This window comes from Typopeltis vanoorti, chromosome 8 (genome assembly GCF_054136105.1).
Source record: "Typopeltis vanoorti isolate ZY-2024b chromosome 8, IOZ_Tvanoo_1.0, whole genome shotgun sequence".
Classification (NCBI taxonomy): domain Eukaryota; kingdom Metazoa; phylum Arthropoda; class Arachnida; order Uropygi; family Thelyphonidae; genus Typopeltis; species Typopeltis vanoorti.
The window spans coordinates 117,129,881-117,149,520 of NC_143556.1; the positions used below are offsets into that span (position 1 = coordinate 117,129,881).

The 19,640-nt window shown below is 36.5% G+C and overlaps 1 protein-coding gene across 4 annotated transcripts in view; it reads left to right on the forward strand.

The window, feature by feature from the left end:
* LOC150104303 (uncharacterized) overlaps positions 1–19,640 on the forward strand; it is a 397,984-nt gene that overhangs the window by 162,005 nt on the left and 216,339 nt on the right. For all 4 annotated transcript variants that reach the window (XM_090396286.1, XM_090396285.1, XM_090396287.1 and 1 more), the window contains one exon: positions 17,401–17,482. In XM_090396286.1, the coding sequence (XP_090252412.1) occupies positions 17,401–17,482 (82 nt within the window). The remainder of the gene's footprint in view (positions 1–17,400; positions 17,483–19,640) is intronic.

Sequence of the window (19,640 nt, forward strand, 5' to 3'; positions counted from 1 at the left end):
CTTATTGATACAAGAAGAATGTACAAAAACAAAGACCTTGCCAGGTATACACATAACATCATCAAGAAAAAAATAAAAGAAGACAAGGAAAATTGGATGAAAAATTTATGTACTGAAATTGAACTGCTTCAGAAGAAACATGATAATTTCAATCTGTATAAGAAAATCAACAAAATTTCTGGAAACCTGAGGAAAAAGCAAATAGTGTCTCTAAGAGACAAAAATGGAAAAATAGTTCTAGAAGAAGAGAATAAAGCACAGATTTGGATAAAATATGTAACAGAACTTTTCAATGATACTAGACAGAAGCCTATAAATATAAAAGATAACATTCAAGGACCAGCAATCATGAAATGCGAAATAGAGAATGCTATACGAACAAGTAAAACAGGAAAAGCCAGTGGACCAGATGGTGTGCAAACAGAATTTTTAAAATTAATAGAACCAGATAACATCAAACTTCTTGAAAAACTATTTAATAAAATATATGAAAGTGATGAATTTCCATCAGATTGGCTCAAATCTACATTTATCACTGTCCCAAAGCACATTCCTGTGGTGACTTCCGACTTATTAGTCTAATGAGCCAAACATTAAAAATATTTTTGAAAGTAATTCAGAATCGTATTTATAGAAAAAGTGAAGAAACTCTAAGTGAAACACAATTCGGCTTTCGGAATGGTTTTGGTACTAGAGAGGCCCTTTTCTGTACCCAAATATTGATACAAAAATGCATAGAAAAACAGAAATCTGTCTTTATGTGTTTCATAGATTTTGAAAAAGCATTCGACAAAGTCAGACACACTAACTTAATAGAAGTCCTTCAACAAATAAGGCTAGACGAACAAGACATAAGACTAATAACAAATCTGTATTGGAATCAGTCAGCTACCGTTCAATTAGACAACATTACCACCAGTGATATTAACATCAAAAGAGGAGTGAGACAAGGATGTGTGCTCTTACCACTCCTGTTCAACATATATGCAGAGGTAATCTTTAAAAAAGCATTGGAAGAATGTTCAGAGGGAATCACAATAAATGGAAAGATTGTTAACAACCTTCGATATGCAGATGACACCGTGCTAATTGCAGATAATATTATGGATCTCCAAAAACTCATTGACAGAGTATACATAGAAAGCCAAAGAATGGGAATAAATATAAACATCAACAAGACAAAATACATGATCATCAGCAAACATCCAGCCTCATCAATGAAACTGACACTCAATGGGAAAAATATTGATCAAGTGCCAAGATATAAATATCTTGGTTGCTGGCTTAATGAACAGTGGGATCCAGAAATAGATATAAAGACAAGGATTGAAGTTGCACAACAGTCCTTCATGAAAATGAGAACACTATTCTGCAATAAAGACCTAAACATGGAAGTCAGATGCCGAATGCTGAAATGCTACGTGTGGTCTATTCTGCTCTATGGAGTTGAAACATGGACATTGAAGGCGACAACCATCAAGAAAATCGAAGCCTTTGAGATGTGGCTATACAGAAGAATGCTAAAGATATCATGGACAGAAAAAATTACCAATGAAGATGTCTTAAAATCCATTGGCAAAGCTAAACATCTTGTACAAATAATCAAGAAACGAAAAACATCATATCTTGGCCACATCATGAGAAACAGCAAATACCAACTTCTACAAACTATTTTGATAGGAAGAATTGGTGGCAAAGGAACTAGAGGAAGAAAAAGAATATCATGGTTTGACAACATCAAGACGTGGACAGGAAAGAGCAGTGCACAACTGCTCAGATTAGCACAAGAGCGCAATTTGTTCGCCAAGATGGTCGCTGACCTTCGATAGAAGATAGCACAATAATAATAATAAGAAGAAGTTTATTTTTGAAGTAAAACTTTAATTTCAACATTCTAAACTGTTATTTTTCTGTTCGCAAAATCGTCGATCACATTGTTGAAGTCTATTTCATCACTCGGTTGCTGTTTTATAGACAGTAAGGCAAGATTTCATAAACGCCAAAAAAAGGTGCCGCGAGGGTCAGATCTCCCCCCCCCCCTAAGCTACGCCTCTGTAACTTAGTGGTTCGCAGAATTGTTTTAGGCATTTTACTGGTCCTTGAGCTTAGAAAGGTTGAGAAACGCTGCTCTAGATGATGATCCTAATATTAAGATCAGGACATTAAAGTTATTATTCTTAACATGGTAGCAGTCTTCATAACTTTACCAAAATGAATTCTGATCACTATGTAACATTAAAAGAAAAGATTCTATTAATCAGACGTTTGCACTTCAGTGAGCTTTTGATTAGCATAAGTGCAAGCTTTGTTAAAAGCTTGCACTTATCACTATGAAAGTACACTTTTGAAATATTTGAAGGTTTTGCTACTCTTTATTACTTTACCATTGAGTCTAACGATTAACCTTTACTATTTTCCTACAGTTTAAAACCAGGGCGATAGTGTTAACAGCTATATTTCTTGTGTATTACACAGAAATTAAAGAGTTTGGTCTCACTGAATATGTAAAGTTTATTATTGGCTTGCAGTAGTGAGAATTCTAATAACTGCAACAAAGAGAAGTATGCATCTGAACCAGATGTCATGTCAGTGTGCTTATTGAGAAAAGGTTTTATCACACATAGGGAATGTCTTGTGCCACTTAAATACCTTCAAGACATTCTCCACTCATTTTTTTCCCTCCATGTCTTCAGAAAATGAGAGTAAATGTCGAAGAAACAGTTTTCCATCTGATATATATTATATTTTTTTATTTATGATATTTTCCATCCATTCAAACCAGTCACATAAGCACTCTGAGTAGGGAAAGAATTAATTCAGCTGAGCATTTTGCTCAGGAGACCAAATGTGATTAATAATTTTCCATTCACCTCAGGCTTCTGTTGAGCACGACAGTCATGTATGATGATGCTTTTAGTAGATGATTTTCATTGCTTCTTATACTAGACATTGAAAATAGCTACTACCTAAAGATATTTAAAAAATATTCATCACACACTGGAATTTGAACCCATCCAAGAATGATGGATGATTTCCTTATGGAGATTTCCAGAGAGGACAATGTCTACAAGAATAATCCACATACAGTTAAAAGTTCTTATAATAATAATAATAAATAATTACAAGTCATGCAAATAAATTCTTTATTTCTGTAGAATTTTTGGCTATGTTTCATAGTTTTGTTTTGTTTTTTAAGTTAAAAGTTCCATGTTGTCAGTGGACATTTTCAGATTAGTATTGGATATGGGGGATAACATATCGAATATGTTTATACATGAAAAAATATGCCTTATTAATGCTGTCATATGAAAACTAGTTCTGTAAATGCAACGAATAAATAAATTTAAGCATTGGAACTATGACATCTTATTTGGATTGAGATTACCTGTGTGGGTTTTATACTCAGAATGTGCTGAGTGGTGTGGGAATAGATTTGTCACTTGATTACAAGATAAGATGGTGATCCTTAATTAAATGAGATGTTGCTACTTAGATTTCAGGAATGACACAGCATTATAAAACAAAGTTATAACCTGGGCTCCAGAAATCCACTTACCATAAGGTAAGTTATCAGAAACAAGTGGCAAGTAAATTTCTAACCTCGTTCTAAATGCATTCAAAATGTATTGCCTCATTTTCTTTGCATAATTTACACATTTTTTGTTTCATTTTAAAACATCGTCTCATTCATTATCAGTTTATCTGATCATGGCAGCATCCAGTGAATGTAATAAAGAAGTGTTATTTTCAACCTGGAGATACCATCTTATGTTATTATTTTAATAAGTTAATTAATTTAGGCTGTCCTTGTTAAAAGTTAGTTTACATGAAGAATTTTGCATGCAGATATGCCTCACTGCTGTTTTTGAAATACGAAGTGTTTCCACCCTATGACAACAGGTGATACTATATCTCTCACCCTGCATCTGCAGATTAATTTTGAAATAGTCAGATATTCTCAAATAACATTATATTTTACATAGCTTGCAAGTTATCATCATTGTTATAAAAATCAGATATACCATTAAACAACAACAACAAAAACAAGCATGTGTGTGATTTAAGAAGACTATTTTTCATTTCTTTCACTGCCACCTGTAATACAAATTAAGACATTTATATTCTTCTTATTCTCCCAATACCCTCTTTAACTCTTAAGTAGGTATACAGTTGTATTGGCATAAGCTTATTTTCACAATTCACAATGTGAATTAGCATGACATAATTATATTCTTGAACATTGTACATTATGAAAAGGCTTTTTTTTTTTTTATAGTTATTTAAAAAACAAATATCTTGCAAAGATGAGTCAGAGACCAGATCATATTATTGGCATCACATCACAAAAAGTTAGCCTGGCTCTGTTGCTACTATTCAACCACAAACGAGAGGACTCTTGACACTTCAGTGCATGGCAGAAAGTGGTGAATCCATTCCGATAGAGTAATCAATCTGTCTCATAGGATGAGTTTGTTTGTTATTACTCGTCGGAAATTTAGCTTTCCTTTTATGAACATTCTAGTTTTTAAAGTGGTAACTATATTGCTTTTATAACAATTGGAAAATTTTACATATAGTATTAACAAAATTTTAAAAAAAGATATAAAATAAAAAATATTGTAAGCGAAATTTATTTTTAAGAAAGTTTTGTATAAAAAATATAATAATTATACAGAAAAACAATTTTTTTTCAAATGCACTTAGCCATTCTAAAATTACAGTTGAGAGAACTCAGACACTTTAATGTCCTAAACCAATTAATTATTTATGACTTGTTGTGACTAACAAAACCATGCATAAAATTTTGAAAAAAATACCTTTATGAAATCCTATTAAAAGGATTTCATATAGTCATCTGAATAATCAGTGTATGAATCGCCATCATTTACATTAATCACCAAAGGCTCGTATAATTCTGTCTTTGTCCCAATATATATTTTCCAATGAGACGACATGAGAGCAATATTTTCCCCAGCTTTGAACTCTAATACTTTTAATTGCTGTTCTGAAAACTTAAAAAGATTTGACATATCAATAACCCCAGTTACATTGTGATGACGAATAAAATTCTTCACTTCTACTCAAATAGCATTAATATCACAATCATATGGTGGTAATCTCAATCAAAGCTAGGAATCCATGCTCTTTGAGCATCGAGTTGAATTTAAATAGTTTAGTTTGGGGAGAGTTTCTTTTGACTAAGTTGAGCAGTTCAATTCTTCACATATCTAGGGAAAGAGAAATGTTATTTGCAGAGTAGCAGTCCATAATGACTTGCTTCCTATTAGAAGAATTTGATTCCTTACAAATTCTTTTAACAGTAGACTCCGATATGCCTATAATTTCACTTGCATGTTTTGTGGCGTGAGAAATTGGAACAAGGCGACTTGTTCCAAATATTGCAGAATGTCAGCACATTATGCAATATTCTTTTGTAAGCTTTACTGAAAGGTAACACCAAAACTTGGTGTTGATGGTACTGGATCCATCATACAAATAAATATGAAAAAAAAAAAAAAAAAACGATACATAAAGCGACATCAAAAATCAATTATTCTTGTTGAGAGGTTTATGCGTTGGTTATACATGATAACTAATAATTAAGGAATTGACAGCGTACACCAGAAATATAAATTAAATAAACTTTAATATATACTTTCCGATATTTCGGCAAATGTCACGTTGCCATCTTCTTGGGAACTTATTACAAAGACACGTGCACACAAGTACTACATAACAGCAAATGAGAACAGAAGCTAGGATGTTAACGTTTTCCTAAAGTACTGATGGTGTCCCCTGGCGGACTATATTGGTAGTTCTTGGCCTTTGGGCTGAAGTTCTTCTGATAAATGTTTCCCAAATTTGGGGCAGTCTCATGCATCCAAATTTGTTGAGGTTTGGCATGTTCCTAAGGGCTGAGGCTGATTCCATGAATAGTCTTTCATATTTGAACTTGCTGCGGTGTGTTACTGTGGCTTTCTTCCATCTTATTCTGTGGCGACTATCCAGAGCGTGGTCTGCAAGCCCAGAGTGGCTGTACTTGTGAAATTGGATGTAATCCTTGTGTTCTGAGATTCTGATATTTGCTGTCCTGCCTATTTGGCCAAAGTAGGACAGTTTACAGCTGCAAGGGACCTGGTATACACCAGGTAGGTTTAGGGGAAGTGGTTGGTCTTTAGTGGAGCGGATAAGGGATGCCAATTTTCTATGTTGTCTGTAACAGGTGGTCAAGTCATGTATTTTTAAAATTTTGATTTTTTCCGAGGTGCCTCGGATGTAATAATGGTGATGGATTTAGAGTAATCTTTTTTGTGAAGGGGAGGGGATGGTGGGTTGTGGATAACTGGGTTAAGTATTTTTTGGATTCTTTTGGGGGGGGGTAGCCATTGGTTGAGAAAGTGTCACGGATGTGATTTAGTTCAATAGTTAGGGCTTGATCATTTGAACAGATTATTTTTGCCCTGTTGAATGGTGTCTTTAACTCCATGTTGTGAGGGGGGGGGATTGTTGGTGAATGTATCTGCCTGTATGGGTGGGTTTTTTATAAACTGAGAAAACCAAGGTTCCATTAGGTTGGCGGGTGACTTGTGTCTAGGAAGGGGAGGTTTATTGTTTTCCTCTTTTTCCAGGGTGAACTTGATTCTAGGGTGTTGGTTGTTTAAGTATGTTAGGAAGGAGAGGAGTGAATCCAGGCCATGTGGCCAAATAGCGAACACATCATCAACGCAGCGAAGCCATATGGTAGGTTTTTGTGGGGCTGAGTTTAATTCTTTCTCTTCAAAAGTCTCCATAAAGAAGTTAGCCAAGGGTGGGGAAAGTGGTGAACCCATGGCTGTCCCCTCTATCTGTTTGTAGAATTTTTCCTGCCAAACGAAATAGCCTGAGTTCATTGTAAACTGAAATAGGGCTGAGATATCGGGAGGAAATTTAGCTTGGATTAGCTCTAAGGTTTCTTTGAGGGGGACATTCGTGAATAAGGAGGAGACGTCAAAACTGACCATTATGTCATTATGTTGGAGTGTAAGGTTTTCTATACTGGCTTTTGAAGTGGACTGAGTTTTTTTGTGTGTGATGGTGTGTTGCCAATAAGTTCCCAAGAAGATGGCAACGTGACGTTTGCCGAAATATCGGAAAATATATATTAAAATTTATTTAATTTATATTTCTAGTGTATGCTGTCAATTCCTTAATTATTAGTTATCAAAAATCAAGATATTACAGTGATAACGAAAGCACGTGATTTTGTTTGTTGGCAATGAATTCGTACATTCCTTATTCTTTTCTCTCCTTCAACATAAATTGACTCTTCGTGGCATTCTGCCAGGACATCGCAAATGGACATAATGGCCAGCCTGGATGTAGTATCTTTATTTACGAATGTTCCAGTGGAAGAGGTCATTAACATTATTAAAGATCTCTTCCCTACAGACATTACACAGTTGTTCAATCACTGCCTTAAATCAAATTTCTTCAAAGTAAACTACACAGTTTACCAACAATTGGAAGACCTAGCAGTGGGTAGTCCAGTGTCACCACCTTGTGCAGACCTATTCATGGAAAATGAAATTTTTACCAAAATTACACCTAAACCATCGATATGGTGGAGATACGTTGATGATATTTTCATCATTTGGAATGAAAACATGGAAAACCTACAGGTGTTTTTAGAGAGAATAAACTCTCTTCACAACAAAATTAAATTTACTCTAGAAGTTGAAAAAAACAGGCAACTCCCCTTCCTAGACATATCAACACTATATACAGAACACCTACAGATACTGGGCGTTATTTACATTATTCTTTCAACCATCATAGATCACATAAACATATCATCATTCACATGTTACGGAACAGAGCCAAAAAGTTTATTTCAGACGAAGAAGAGGTACATACAGAACTTTTTCAAATTGCTATAACACTATCGCAGAATGGTTTTCCTGCAAACATCATCAACAAGTTCCTGTATAAAGACAACCTCCAACAACAAGGAACAGTCACCCAGTACACTTCAACTGTAGTCATCCCTTATGTAGATTCAGTCTCTTCAAGATTAGCGAGAATGTTAAAATCTCATAACATCAGAGTGGTATTTAAGCCTACCACTTCCATCAGACAAGTATTAAGATCTCTTAAAGACAGCGTACCATTTTTCAAATATCCTCACTCGGTTTAACGGAACTACAATACACGAAAAATCATGTAACACGTGTGCATACAACACGTATCCATGATACTGACTGAAGCTTCTCAACACATGTACGCATTGTCATGCATAGTTTCAAACTTAACTGCCTAACAGTTATCAACGTTTCTGTATTCTCTCATATTTTTTTGTGTGTACTGTTCAGCCTTGACAAAGCTAGACAGTCGCTAGCGAAACTAGTAGGCAGGATTATATTAATAAAGTACCGATGGTCTCATAACCACAAAAAGTCTCATTTTTATTTTCTTACATGTTGAATTGGTTTTATGGATAATTTATATAAAGTCACCCTTCATTACAGACAATAAATGAAAGGAAATGCAAAGTACACTTTTTAGTTTAGAGAAATGGTGAAAAACTAGAGATGAGGGTAAGGACTAAGGACTATAAAGTCTTAAAAACACTGGAGAAAATAGTTCTGTTGTGTCATCAACTAAAATCGATATGTGCTTTCCAAGACAAGTAGTGGTGGTTTGCTATTCTCTAATATAAAAAAAATATCCTGGGGGATGACAGAAATTCTAGATTACTCCAAGATTTTTGAGGCCCGTTTAAAGTTAGGTTTCATCATACATTCAATTTTCACACACAAAAAATACTGTGACAGACTTTACCAGAAATCACAAGAGTAACACATCTCTAGCTACTTTCCAAAGAAAGATGTATTGTAATTAAACCTTTTTAATATATCCTATTATAAAGCTAAATCGAATGAAACATTTAATTTCAAAAGCTTCACAGCCACAGTAGTAGAACTTCTTTACATTTCATGTAACAAAATTACATGAAATGTAAAGAATTTGTCAGTTCTTGTTGTCATTAAAGAAAAATTTAGTTAAGGAAATTGATTCCAGTAATGAATCTTCTTCTGTATACTTCTATAGATATTTCAAGTGCGGAGAAACTTGTACATTATATGAGATACATATATAGCTCAGAAGAGACATTTGTTTTTGTAATTCCTCTCCATCACTCAGTTGTTGCAGTGTACTTTTATAGATTAGAGAGGGAAATTAACAAACTTTACTTGTCAGAAAACTGGTAATTGATTAACAACCATTGGAACACTTGTTCTTGTGTGGAGGCTTAAGTGCTGTGAGGGCATTGTGTTGGAGGTTTAATGGATTTTTTACAACACTCAAAAAGAATTAAAATAAAATTTAATACTTCCTATATTTCGTCCTTTTCACTAGGACATCTACTGGGATTACAAAAACAATTAATGTAACATGCACACAAAAACTTACAATACTAAGCCCAACCACGTGGGTGACACTAAAGTCCTATCTAGGTGGAGCACCCTCTAAGGGCAGTAGTAGGTGGCCTGGAATGTAAGGTGGGACCTCTGGTGATGAGTGTTTCCCAAATCTTCGGAAGCTTAATGCAACCTTATTTGTTAAGAATTGGTTGGTTTCTTTTCTTAGAGCTGCTGCTGCTAACAAAAGTCTCTCTTTCTTGAATTTGCTGTGGTGGAGCATGGTGATTTTCTTCGATGATACTCTGTGGGTGGTGTCCAAAACATGGTCAGCCTGAATGGCCATAGTTGTGTTTAAAGATGTACGACTTGTGTTCCTCCAGGTGGGTGGATGATGATCTGCCAGTCTGTCCAAAGTACGCAAGCTTACAGGAACAGGGTACTTTGTAAACTCCAGGCAGAGAGAGAGGAGGGAGCTGATCTTTCGTAGAACGGATAAGGGTAGCAAGTTTGCAGTAGGGCTTATATGCTGTGTGTAGGTTATACTTTTTTAGTATCTTGGCTATTTTTTCCGAAGTGCCTCGGATGTAGGGTATGGTGATGGCATTTTTAAAATCTTGTTGACGAGAGGGACGGGGAATGGGGGAGGAATTGATTATTTTTTTGATACTGTGTTCGCTGTAGCCATTGGAGAGGAAAGTTCTGTGTATGTGGTTAAGCTCAGTAGTGAGGGCGGTTCCACTGGAACAAAGATTGTGGGCTCTCTTGGTAAGGGTTTTAATGATGCCATGTTGTTGTGAGGGGTGGTGGTGGGAGAGTTTGTGAATGTATCTGCCTGTGTGTGTGGGTTTTCTGTATACAGTGAAGGCAAGTGTATCATTAGGCAGGCGCGTGACTAAGGTGTCTAGGAAGGGTAAACAATTGTTCTTTTCCTTTTCCATAGTAAACTGGATTCTTGGATGTAGGCTATTGAGATGACCGAGGAAGGAGTCTAACGTGTATGGGCCATGAAGCCAAATAGAGAACACATCATCTACATATCTTAGCCAGATAGAAGGTTTGAGTGGGGCTGAGTCTATGGCTCGTTTTTCGAAATCTTCCATATAGAAATTGGCAAGGGGGGGGGGTGAGAGGGGGGGGGAACCCATGGCGGTTCCCTCTATCTGCTTGTTGATTTTGTTATTCCAAAAGAAATACCCAGAGTTGATGGCAAAGGAAAAGAGATCTAAGATGTCAGAGGGGAAAACGTTTCCTAAGAGAGATAAAGTGTCAGTTAAGGGAATATTGGTAAACAAAGAGGAGATATCAAAGCTTACTAATATGTCTGTATTATTCAAGGCTAAATTTTCTGTGAGGGCTTTAAAGTGGGTCGAGTTTTTTATATAGGAAGCTGAATTTCCGGTGAGGGGGGACAGAGAGTTGGCCAGCTGTTTAGACAGTCTGTAACAAGGTGCATTGGTGGCATCTACTATAGGTCTGAGTGGGGAATTGGGTTTGTGGATTTTTGGTAAACTGTATATTCGGGGGGGGGGGGTTAAGTTTTTTCGTGACGTCAGGGGGCCAGGAGGTTACTTTTTTAAGTAAGATTTTTAATTTCTTAACTTGTGTTTTTGTGGGGTCGTGTTCTAGCGGGATGTAGGTAGCGCAATCGCGGAGGATAATGTTCATTTTACGATTGTATTCGCTGGTATTAAGAACAACTGTGGTATTACCCTTAACCGCTCTGGTGATGACGATACTTTTTTCTTTGCGTAGTTTTTGGAGAGCCATGCGTTGGGCATAAGATAAGTTACTTTTTGGAGGCGAAGAGTGAGCGAGGATGTTGGCTACGTCGAGTCTGATGTTGTTGGCTACCTCCGACGGTAAGCGACCGATCCCCCGTTCGACGTTAACCATTACATCGAGCACCGGCACTTCTTTCGGGGCGACGGCAAAATTACGGCCGAGGCAAAGGGCGCTGATGGCATCCTCGTTGAGCCTTTTGGAAGAGAGGTTTATTACTGTCTGGAGCGGTTGAATTTGTGGTTGTGGTTTGTCTTTAACCAGGTTTCTGTAATTCTTGACGTGTTTGTTTTTTATTTTTTGAAATTCTCTCTGTGCGGAAGTTTCCGAAATGTCAGAGAGAATCGACCAAAGTTCAGGGTTAAGAACGGTGGAGAGCTCTGAATGTAAGGAGCCAATGGCGGCTTTCGTCACTGCGAGGGCGGCGCGAGTAGAGGCGATTTGCTCGCGTAGTAATGCTAGGCTGGCACGTTTATGTATACGGAGTGCTTTTTTGGAATGGAAGTTGGTCTTCATTTTAACACATTTCGGTATCACTCTTGTATCCCGACATCTTTTTAAAAAGGCCAGCCTATTTAGTTGTCTAGATAGTCCTAGTTTTGACTTACCGTATTGCTTGGATTTACGTGCTAAATCTTCTCCATGGATGATTAGAATTCTTGTGTAGAGGCTTAAGTGCTGTGAGGACATTATGTTGGAGGTTTAATGGATTTTTTACAACACTCAAAAAGAATTAAAATAGAATTTAATACTTTCTATATTTCGTCCTAGTCACCTAGATAGGACTTGAGTGTCACCCACGTGGTTGGGCTTAGTATTGTAAATTTTTGTGTGCATGTTACATTAATTGTTTTTGTAATCCCCGTAGATGTCCTAGTGACTAGGATGAAATATAGGAAGTATTAAATTCTATTTTAATTCTTTTTGAGTGTTGTAAAAAATCCATTAAACCTCCAACATAATGTCCTCTCAGCACTTAAGCCTCTACACAAGAATTCTAATCATCCATGGAGAAGATTTAGCACGTAAATCCAAGCAATACGGTAAGTCAAAACTACGACTATCTAGACAACTAAATAGGCTGGCCTTTTTAAAAAGATGTCGGGATACAAGAGTGATACCGAAATGTGTTAAAATGAAGACCAATTTCCATTCCAAAAAAGCACTCCGTATACATAAACGTGCCAGCCTAGCATTACTACGCGAGCAAATCGCCTCTACTCGCGCCGCCCTCGCAGTGACGAACGCCGCCATTGGCTCCTTACATTCAGAGCTCTCCACCGTTCTTAACATTGAACTTTGGTCGATTCTCTCTGACATTTCGGAAACTTCCGCACAGAGAGAATTTCAAAAAATAAAAAACAAACACGTCAAGAATTACAGAAACCTGGTTAAAGACAAACCACAACCACAAATTCAACCGCTCCAGACAGTAATAAACCTCTCTTCCAAAAGGCTCAACGAGGATTCCGTCAGCGCCCTTTGCCGTCGCCCCGAAAGAAGTGCCGGTGCTCGATGTAATGGTTAACGTCGAACGGGGGATCGGTCGCTTACCGTCGGAGGTAGCCAACAACATCAGACTCGACATAGCCAACATCCTCGCTCACTCTTCGCCTCCAGAAACTACGCAAAGAAAAAAGTATCGTCATCACCAGAGCGGATAATGCCACAGTTGTTCTTAATACCAGCGAATATAATCGTAAAATGAACATTATCCTCCGCGATCGCGCTACCTACATCCCGCTAGAACACGACCCCACAAAAACACAAGTTAAGAAATTAAAAATCTTACTTAAAAAAGTAACCTCCTGGCCCCTGACGTCACGAAAAAACTTAAACATTTCCGCTCCCGTCCCCCCCGAATATACGGTTTACCAAAAATCCACAAACCCAATTCCCCACTCAGACCTATAGTAGATGCCACCAATGCACCTTGTTACGGACTGTCTAAACAGCTGGCCAACTCTCTGTCCCCCCTCACCGGAAATTCAGCTTCCTATATAAAAAACTCGACCCACTTTAAAGCCCTCACAGAAAATTTAACCTTGAATAATACAGACATATTAGTAAGCTTTGATATCTCCTCTTTGTTTACCAATATTCCCTTAACTGACACTTTATCTCTCCTAGAAAACGTTTTCCCCTCTGACATCTTAGATCTCTTTTCCTTTGACATCAACTCTGGGTATTTCTCTTGGAATAACAAAATCTACAAGCAGATAGAGAGATCCGCCATGGGTTCCCCCCCCCCCTCTCACCCCCCCCCCCCCTTGCCAATTTCTCTATGGAAGATTTCGAAAAATGAGCCATAGACTCAGCCCCACTCAAACCTTCTATCTGGCTAAGATATGTAGATGATGTGTTCTCTATTTGGCCTCATGGCCCAGACACGTTAGACTCCTTCCTCAGTCATCTCAATAGCCTACATCCAAGAATCCAGTTTACTATGGAAAAGAACAATTGTTTACCCTTCCTAGACACCTTTAGTCACGCGCCTGCCTAATGATACACTTGCCTTCACTGTATACAGAAAACCCACACACACAGGCAGATACATTCACAAACTTTCCCACCACCACCCCTCACAACAACATGGCATCATTAAAATCCTTACCAAGAGAGCCCACCATCTTTGTTCCAGTGGAACTGCCCTCACTACTGATCTTAACCACATACACAGAACTTTCCTCTCCAATGGCTACAGCGAACACAGTATCAAAAAAATAATCAATTCCTCCCCCTTTCCCCGTCCCTCTCGTCAACAAGATTTTAAAAAATGCCATCACCATACCCTACATCCGAGGCACTTCGGAAAAAATAGCCAAGATACTAAAAAAGTATAACCTACACACAGCATATAAGCCCTACTGCAAACTTGCTACCCTTATCCGTTCTACGAAAGATCAGCTCCCTCCTCTCTCTCTGCCTGGAGTTTACAAAGTACCCTGTTCCTGTAAGCTTGCGTACTTTGGACAGACAGGCAGATCATCATCCACCCACCTGGAGGAACACAAGTCGTACATCGTTAAACACAACTATGGCCATTCAGGCTTGGCTGACCATGTTTTGGACACCACCCACAGAGTATCATGGAAGAAAACCACCATGCTCCACCACAGCAAATTCAAGAAAGAGAGACTTTTCTTAGAAGCAGCAGCAGCAGCTCTCAGAAACCAACCAAATCTTAACAAATACGGTTGCATTAAGATTCCGAAGATTTGGGAAACACTCACCACCAGAGGTCCCGCCTTACATTCCAGGCCACCTACTGCTGCCCTTAGAGGGCGCTCCACCTAGATAGGACTTTAGTGTCACCCACGTGGTTGGGCTTAGTATTGTAAGTTTTTGTGTGCATGTTACGTTAATTGTTTTTGTAATCCCCGTAGATGTCCTAGTGACTAGGACGAAATATAGGAAGTATTAAATTCTATTTTAATTCTTTTTGAGTGTTGTAAAAAATCCATTAAACCTCCAACATAAAAACCATTGGAACAGAAGTAAAATGTATCATGCTGTGATAAAAAAAACATTGTGTGTGTACACCTTTTACCACAATTCATACTACAGGTGAGTAAAATTTTTTTGTGATCAGTAGATTTAAGTGGTATGTCTGGAACCCTGATTATAACACAGGATTATGGCATTTAAAAACCCATATGTTATCTGCATAACCTTATAGATGCATACAGCATACTTCACATTTCATGAAACTACTGAAATCAAAGTGCTGGTTGCCTAGAGACAAAGCAGGGCACCATCTTCCTTTAGGCATCTATCATTTAAGTCACATTTTACATGCACAGACTCCTTTCATTTGCTTTAAAAACCCATAACTGAATTACACAATCTAACAAATGGATATATAGGGATGTAGCATACTTAACATTTTATACAACTTCTGAAATCAAAATGAAAGTTGCTTATAGACACTATCTTCCTTTAGGCACCTATCAGTGCATATCAAACTATCTCTGAAAAGTTTAGAACAAAACCGAAACAAATACACACACACGCTACATACACAACAAGCATACAATGTGTGAGAGTTGTTGCGCTTTTGCAACAACTCTCACGCATAAATTCATCAACAATGACAGGTAATTAATCAAAAAATGTATCTGAACCCTATAGCCTTCACGATCACCACCTCATCTCTGAATTATATTCCCAGTGTTGGGCATGGAATTATCATGATGGAGGAACTTACTCAGTGAATTAAGAAGTGCTAGAAGAAGAAAGCCAGTCTTTTGCAATACTTGGCACTACCAAGTGATAAATTTTATTGTTCATTGTCCACGGCAAAATGTATTTTCCTTCCCTCCCCTCTCCCACCTAGTTGTGAATCCCATTAAGGATATAAAATACCTTTATAAATCATTCACTTGAAGGTGAGTTATCCATTTTCAAGCAGAAGTGGCATTTTTCCTCCCAGAGACTTATGACTTATCCTTTTAAAATAGGGATACACACCAGCCAGATATACATCCAATTGCAGACCTAATGACATTTCACTTGCAACTTTAATTGCTATGCAAACAACATGTTTCCTGCTGTCTGATATAAGTAGTATTCATGACTGTGGATATTATGCAGAATTGGGTCATCTCTACTACAGATTGCAGTACAGATCTTCTACTGATTACAGTAATTTAGAAGCAAGTTTAATATTTCTATTTCAAAAATGGTTTCCCCCCCCCCCCATGTTCATTTACTTTGGTATCTCATTTCAGAGAATGCTGTATAGAAACTCTTTCCTCATCTAAAAGCCTGTTTACTCTCTGTCATATTCATTAGTTTGCTCTCACTTATTATAATAAGTCATTCTGATTTTGTAATTATAGCAGAACACATAAAGATTATTAAACATGTATTATTTACACAAATTGGTTACATGTCATGCCTGCCAGAATACTGTTTATTTTATCCTTTCTAGTTTGGAACAACCTCCTTTCATGAGTATTTCCTTAAAAAATAATAATAATAAATAAAAAAAAAAGTAGTCTTCATCAGTAATATATTTGATATTAATAAGTTTATTCTCTGTAATAACTTTCACCTATCTGTGGTATTAACATACTATATGCCGAATAAGTGCTGATCTAGTATGGATACTTAGATGTTGATTATCACTCATGTTGATATTTAGTGGAATAAACACATATCAACAGATAATAATTGCTAAGTAAATTTATATAGTTAATGAATTATTATTTATGCCAGTGTGTTACCTAGTCATCTTCATGGGCACTTGCACCTAGGCACACTGGTAAGAAAACAAACACAAATCGAATATGAATGGCAGAACCCTACAGCCCTAACTAGCACCCTCTATAGGTGCAATAATGAAAACTGGCAGAAGGTCTTATGATGATGATGGGCTCCCAGATTTTAGATAAAGTGGTGGGGCAGGCAAATTTGTTGAGATTTGGCATATATGTTGTAATGTTGATGTACATTCTGGAAAAGTTTCACATTTATATCAGTTCCTGTATATGAGGGCAGTTTTCTTCCACTGAATCTGGTGATCATCTGCTATACCAGACTGGTGTAGCATATCATGTATTGTTCTTCCAGTTGGATGTTTGCTATTTTCTTGTTTGTCCAAAGTATGATAGCTTGCAGGAGCAAGGGATGCAGTAGACCCAGGATAGTCCAAATGATGGAGTGGGTCTTTTTGTGAGTGAATAAGAGTAGCTAGTTTCTGGTATGGCTTATATCTGTATTTTATAATTTCTTTTTTCTCGGGTGCCCTGAATAATGAGAATGGCAATGGATTTTTTGTATTCAGAATTTTGGGGATGATGAGCAAAGGATTTTGTTTATTTTGTGAAGGGGAAAAACCATTTCCATGACATTTTTTGGCCAGTGGCTTTCCCTTTTGCAAAATCAAGATGCAAATACACAAATGAATTATTACTTCTCATCCTATAGTCTAGACATTTGTAAAAAGAGACAATTCTTCACTGCCTACCACGAACATGTTAATTTTTTTTGGATTGATCCAGATCCACTGCACATGAGTTTTCATTGCATCCAGAACTAAATTTAGAAAAAAACTTTTCCAGGCTAAATTTTAGAGATAAGAAATACAAGACAATATGATGATTGTTAATTGTTGAGACATATGTTTTATTTAGCATTGTATAAGTTTCTTCTGAAGAACTGATTAAATTATGAAGTATTCTATAAGTAACTGTTTTACTCCTCTGTTTGTGTTTAGCCATTCCAGAAAAAGCACCATACTATACTCATCTTGGCAGTGGACCTTCAGTTGCTGCATTGAGAAAAACTTTAGAAAACAGGTAATAAGCAAAAGTACTAGCTTTGTTATCTTAAAATTGTGTTTAATTCAAAAATTGTAAGTAAAAAATAAATATAAACATTTATATTTTATCTATTATCCATTCACCTTTTTTTAAATTACACCTTCTCTTCCACTATTCTTCTTTATATCTGCATAATTTGTTTCAAGATAATATACAGGTATCCCTTGCTTAATGCGGGATTTGATTAGCGCGTCGAAATTAATTGTGACAATCCCTGCTATACTTGGCAAGAGTTTTAATTAACACGCCTTTAAATTTACCAAAATTCCACCAAATACAACATCATTGCTACAACCCATGGACATGGGTGTCATTGCAACTTTCAAAGCCTATTTCCTTAAAAAGACATTTTCCCATTGTTGTTCCTTTGAAACAACAACTGGAGAAAATGTGATTACGCTCCAAGAGTTTTAGAAAAATTTTAACATTAAACATGCAATTTAAAACATTCATGATTCGTGGGAGCAAGTGTCTTCTACCTGCATGAGAGCTATTTGAAAAAACCTTTTGCAGAATGCGTTAATGACTTAGGTGGTTTCCAAAATCCTGCGAACACTGTAGTTGAAGAAATCGTTGCAATTGGTGAAGACGTTGGTTTGATGGTGTTGATGCAGAAGACGTTAAAGAATTATTGGATTCAAATTCAAAAGATTTCAGTGGCAATGATCTTCTTGAAATTGAACAACACGCATATGAAGACAATGAACAAATAGAATGTGAAGATGAGGTTCCAAAGGAGATAACAATCAAAGAACTGGATGAAATATTTCGCAATTTAGAATCATTTAAGCAGCAAGTAATGGGTAGGGATCCAGATGTTAATCGAAGAATGCTTGTTTGCCAAGGTCTAGAGAGTCATTTTGCTTGTTACCATAGAATTTATACTGATAAGAAAAAAACAAACTGTTCAAACGACTTTTTATAATTTTTTTTGATATAAAAAATTGCAGTAACTAATGTTCAAGCATTTATTAAACATTTACTTTGTATTCATTTTTTATCTTTCCTAAAAAAGTACCATATAAAACAAATTGTTAATACAATAATGGATCATGGACGAATTGTAATTTTTACCATTGATTATTATATTTGATTAACGCGATTTTGATATACGCGGTAACATCGAGGGATTAATTAATTGCATTAATCGTATTTTTTGTTTTAGTATATATATATATTTGAAGTAGATTAAATGACTGGAAGCTGAGAGATAAAAATAAAAAAACTAGCTCACAACTAGTTTCATCTTAGAAGATTTCATAATAGAGTGCATTACATGAAAAGAGACATACAAAAAAACTCTGCAACAGAATAGCTATAAATTAAATAGCCAACATGTTACTGACATTTGAAGGTGTTCTGGATACCACAATATTGTTGGTCATGATCGTGAATGTCAAAGTTGGATAGCAGCGCATAACAATTAGAAAGATAATAGCCAAAGTTAGTGTTCAGATATAATGGATTGAGGACAATTTCCTTGGAATCCACAATTCTTCTTTCAAGTTCGTCTTAGCATCTAAAGATGTTCTCTGATTTGTTCCAGATGATTGGATGAGTGATAGAATTTTTATCATTAGGATCCGTAGAATTGAGGATGTGATTAGACAGTGTGCTGGCTTTAGTTTTGCATTATGTGATATCTCTCACATGCTATTCCAGACGTAATTCAATGGAGTTTCCAGTCTGACCAAAATAGGGCTGGCAGTTGCACCAAAGATGACAAATGCCTGGATATTTTGAGCTGTTATGTTTTTATTTAGGTGTACTGAGTTAAGGAACAGAGTATGGACAGAGGAGTGAAAGAAGTCTGGAATTTAAATTTCTTGAGAACTTTAGCTCAATAGCTTTTTCTTCAAATGTCTAAGTATAAATTTTCTAGTACTTAGAAACATTTGAAGAAAATGTTATCACCTCATTCCCATTAAAGCCTAGGTTATAGAAGAGATATATAGATGATAATTTCTTAATCTGGAGTGTTATGGACCTGGATTTTTGTCTCTATTCAGAGTACCTTCTTCAACAAATATTTTTACGAGATAAAATTGATGAGGCACGAGATTTAGGAGTGTTGGTAGATAAGGAATTGAAATTTAGGGGACACATTGCAAAAGTGGCCAAATCAGCTCATCAA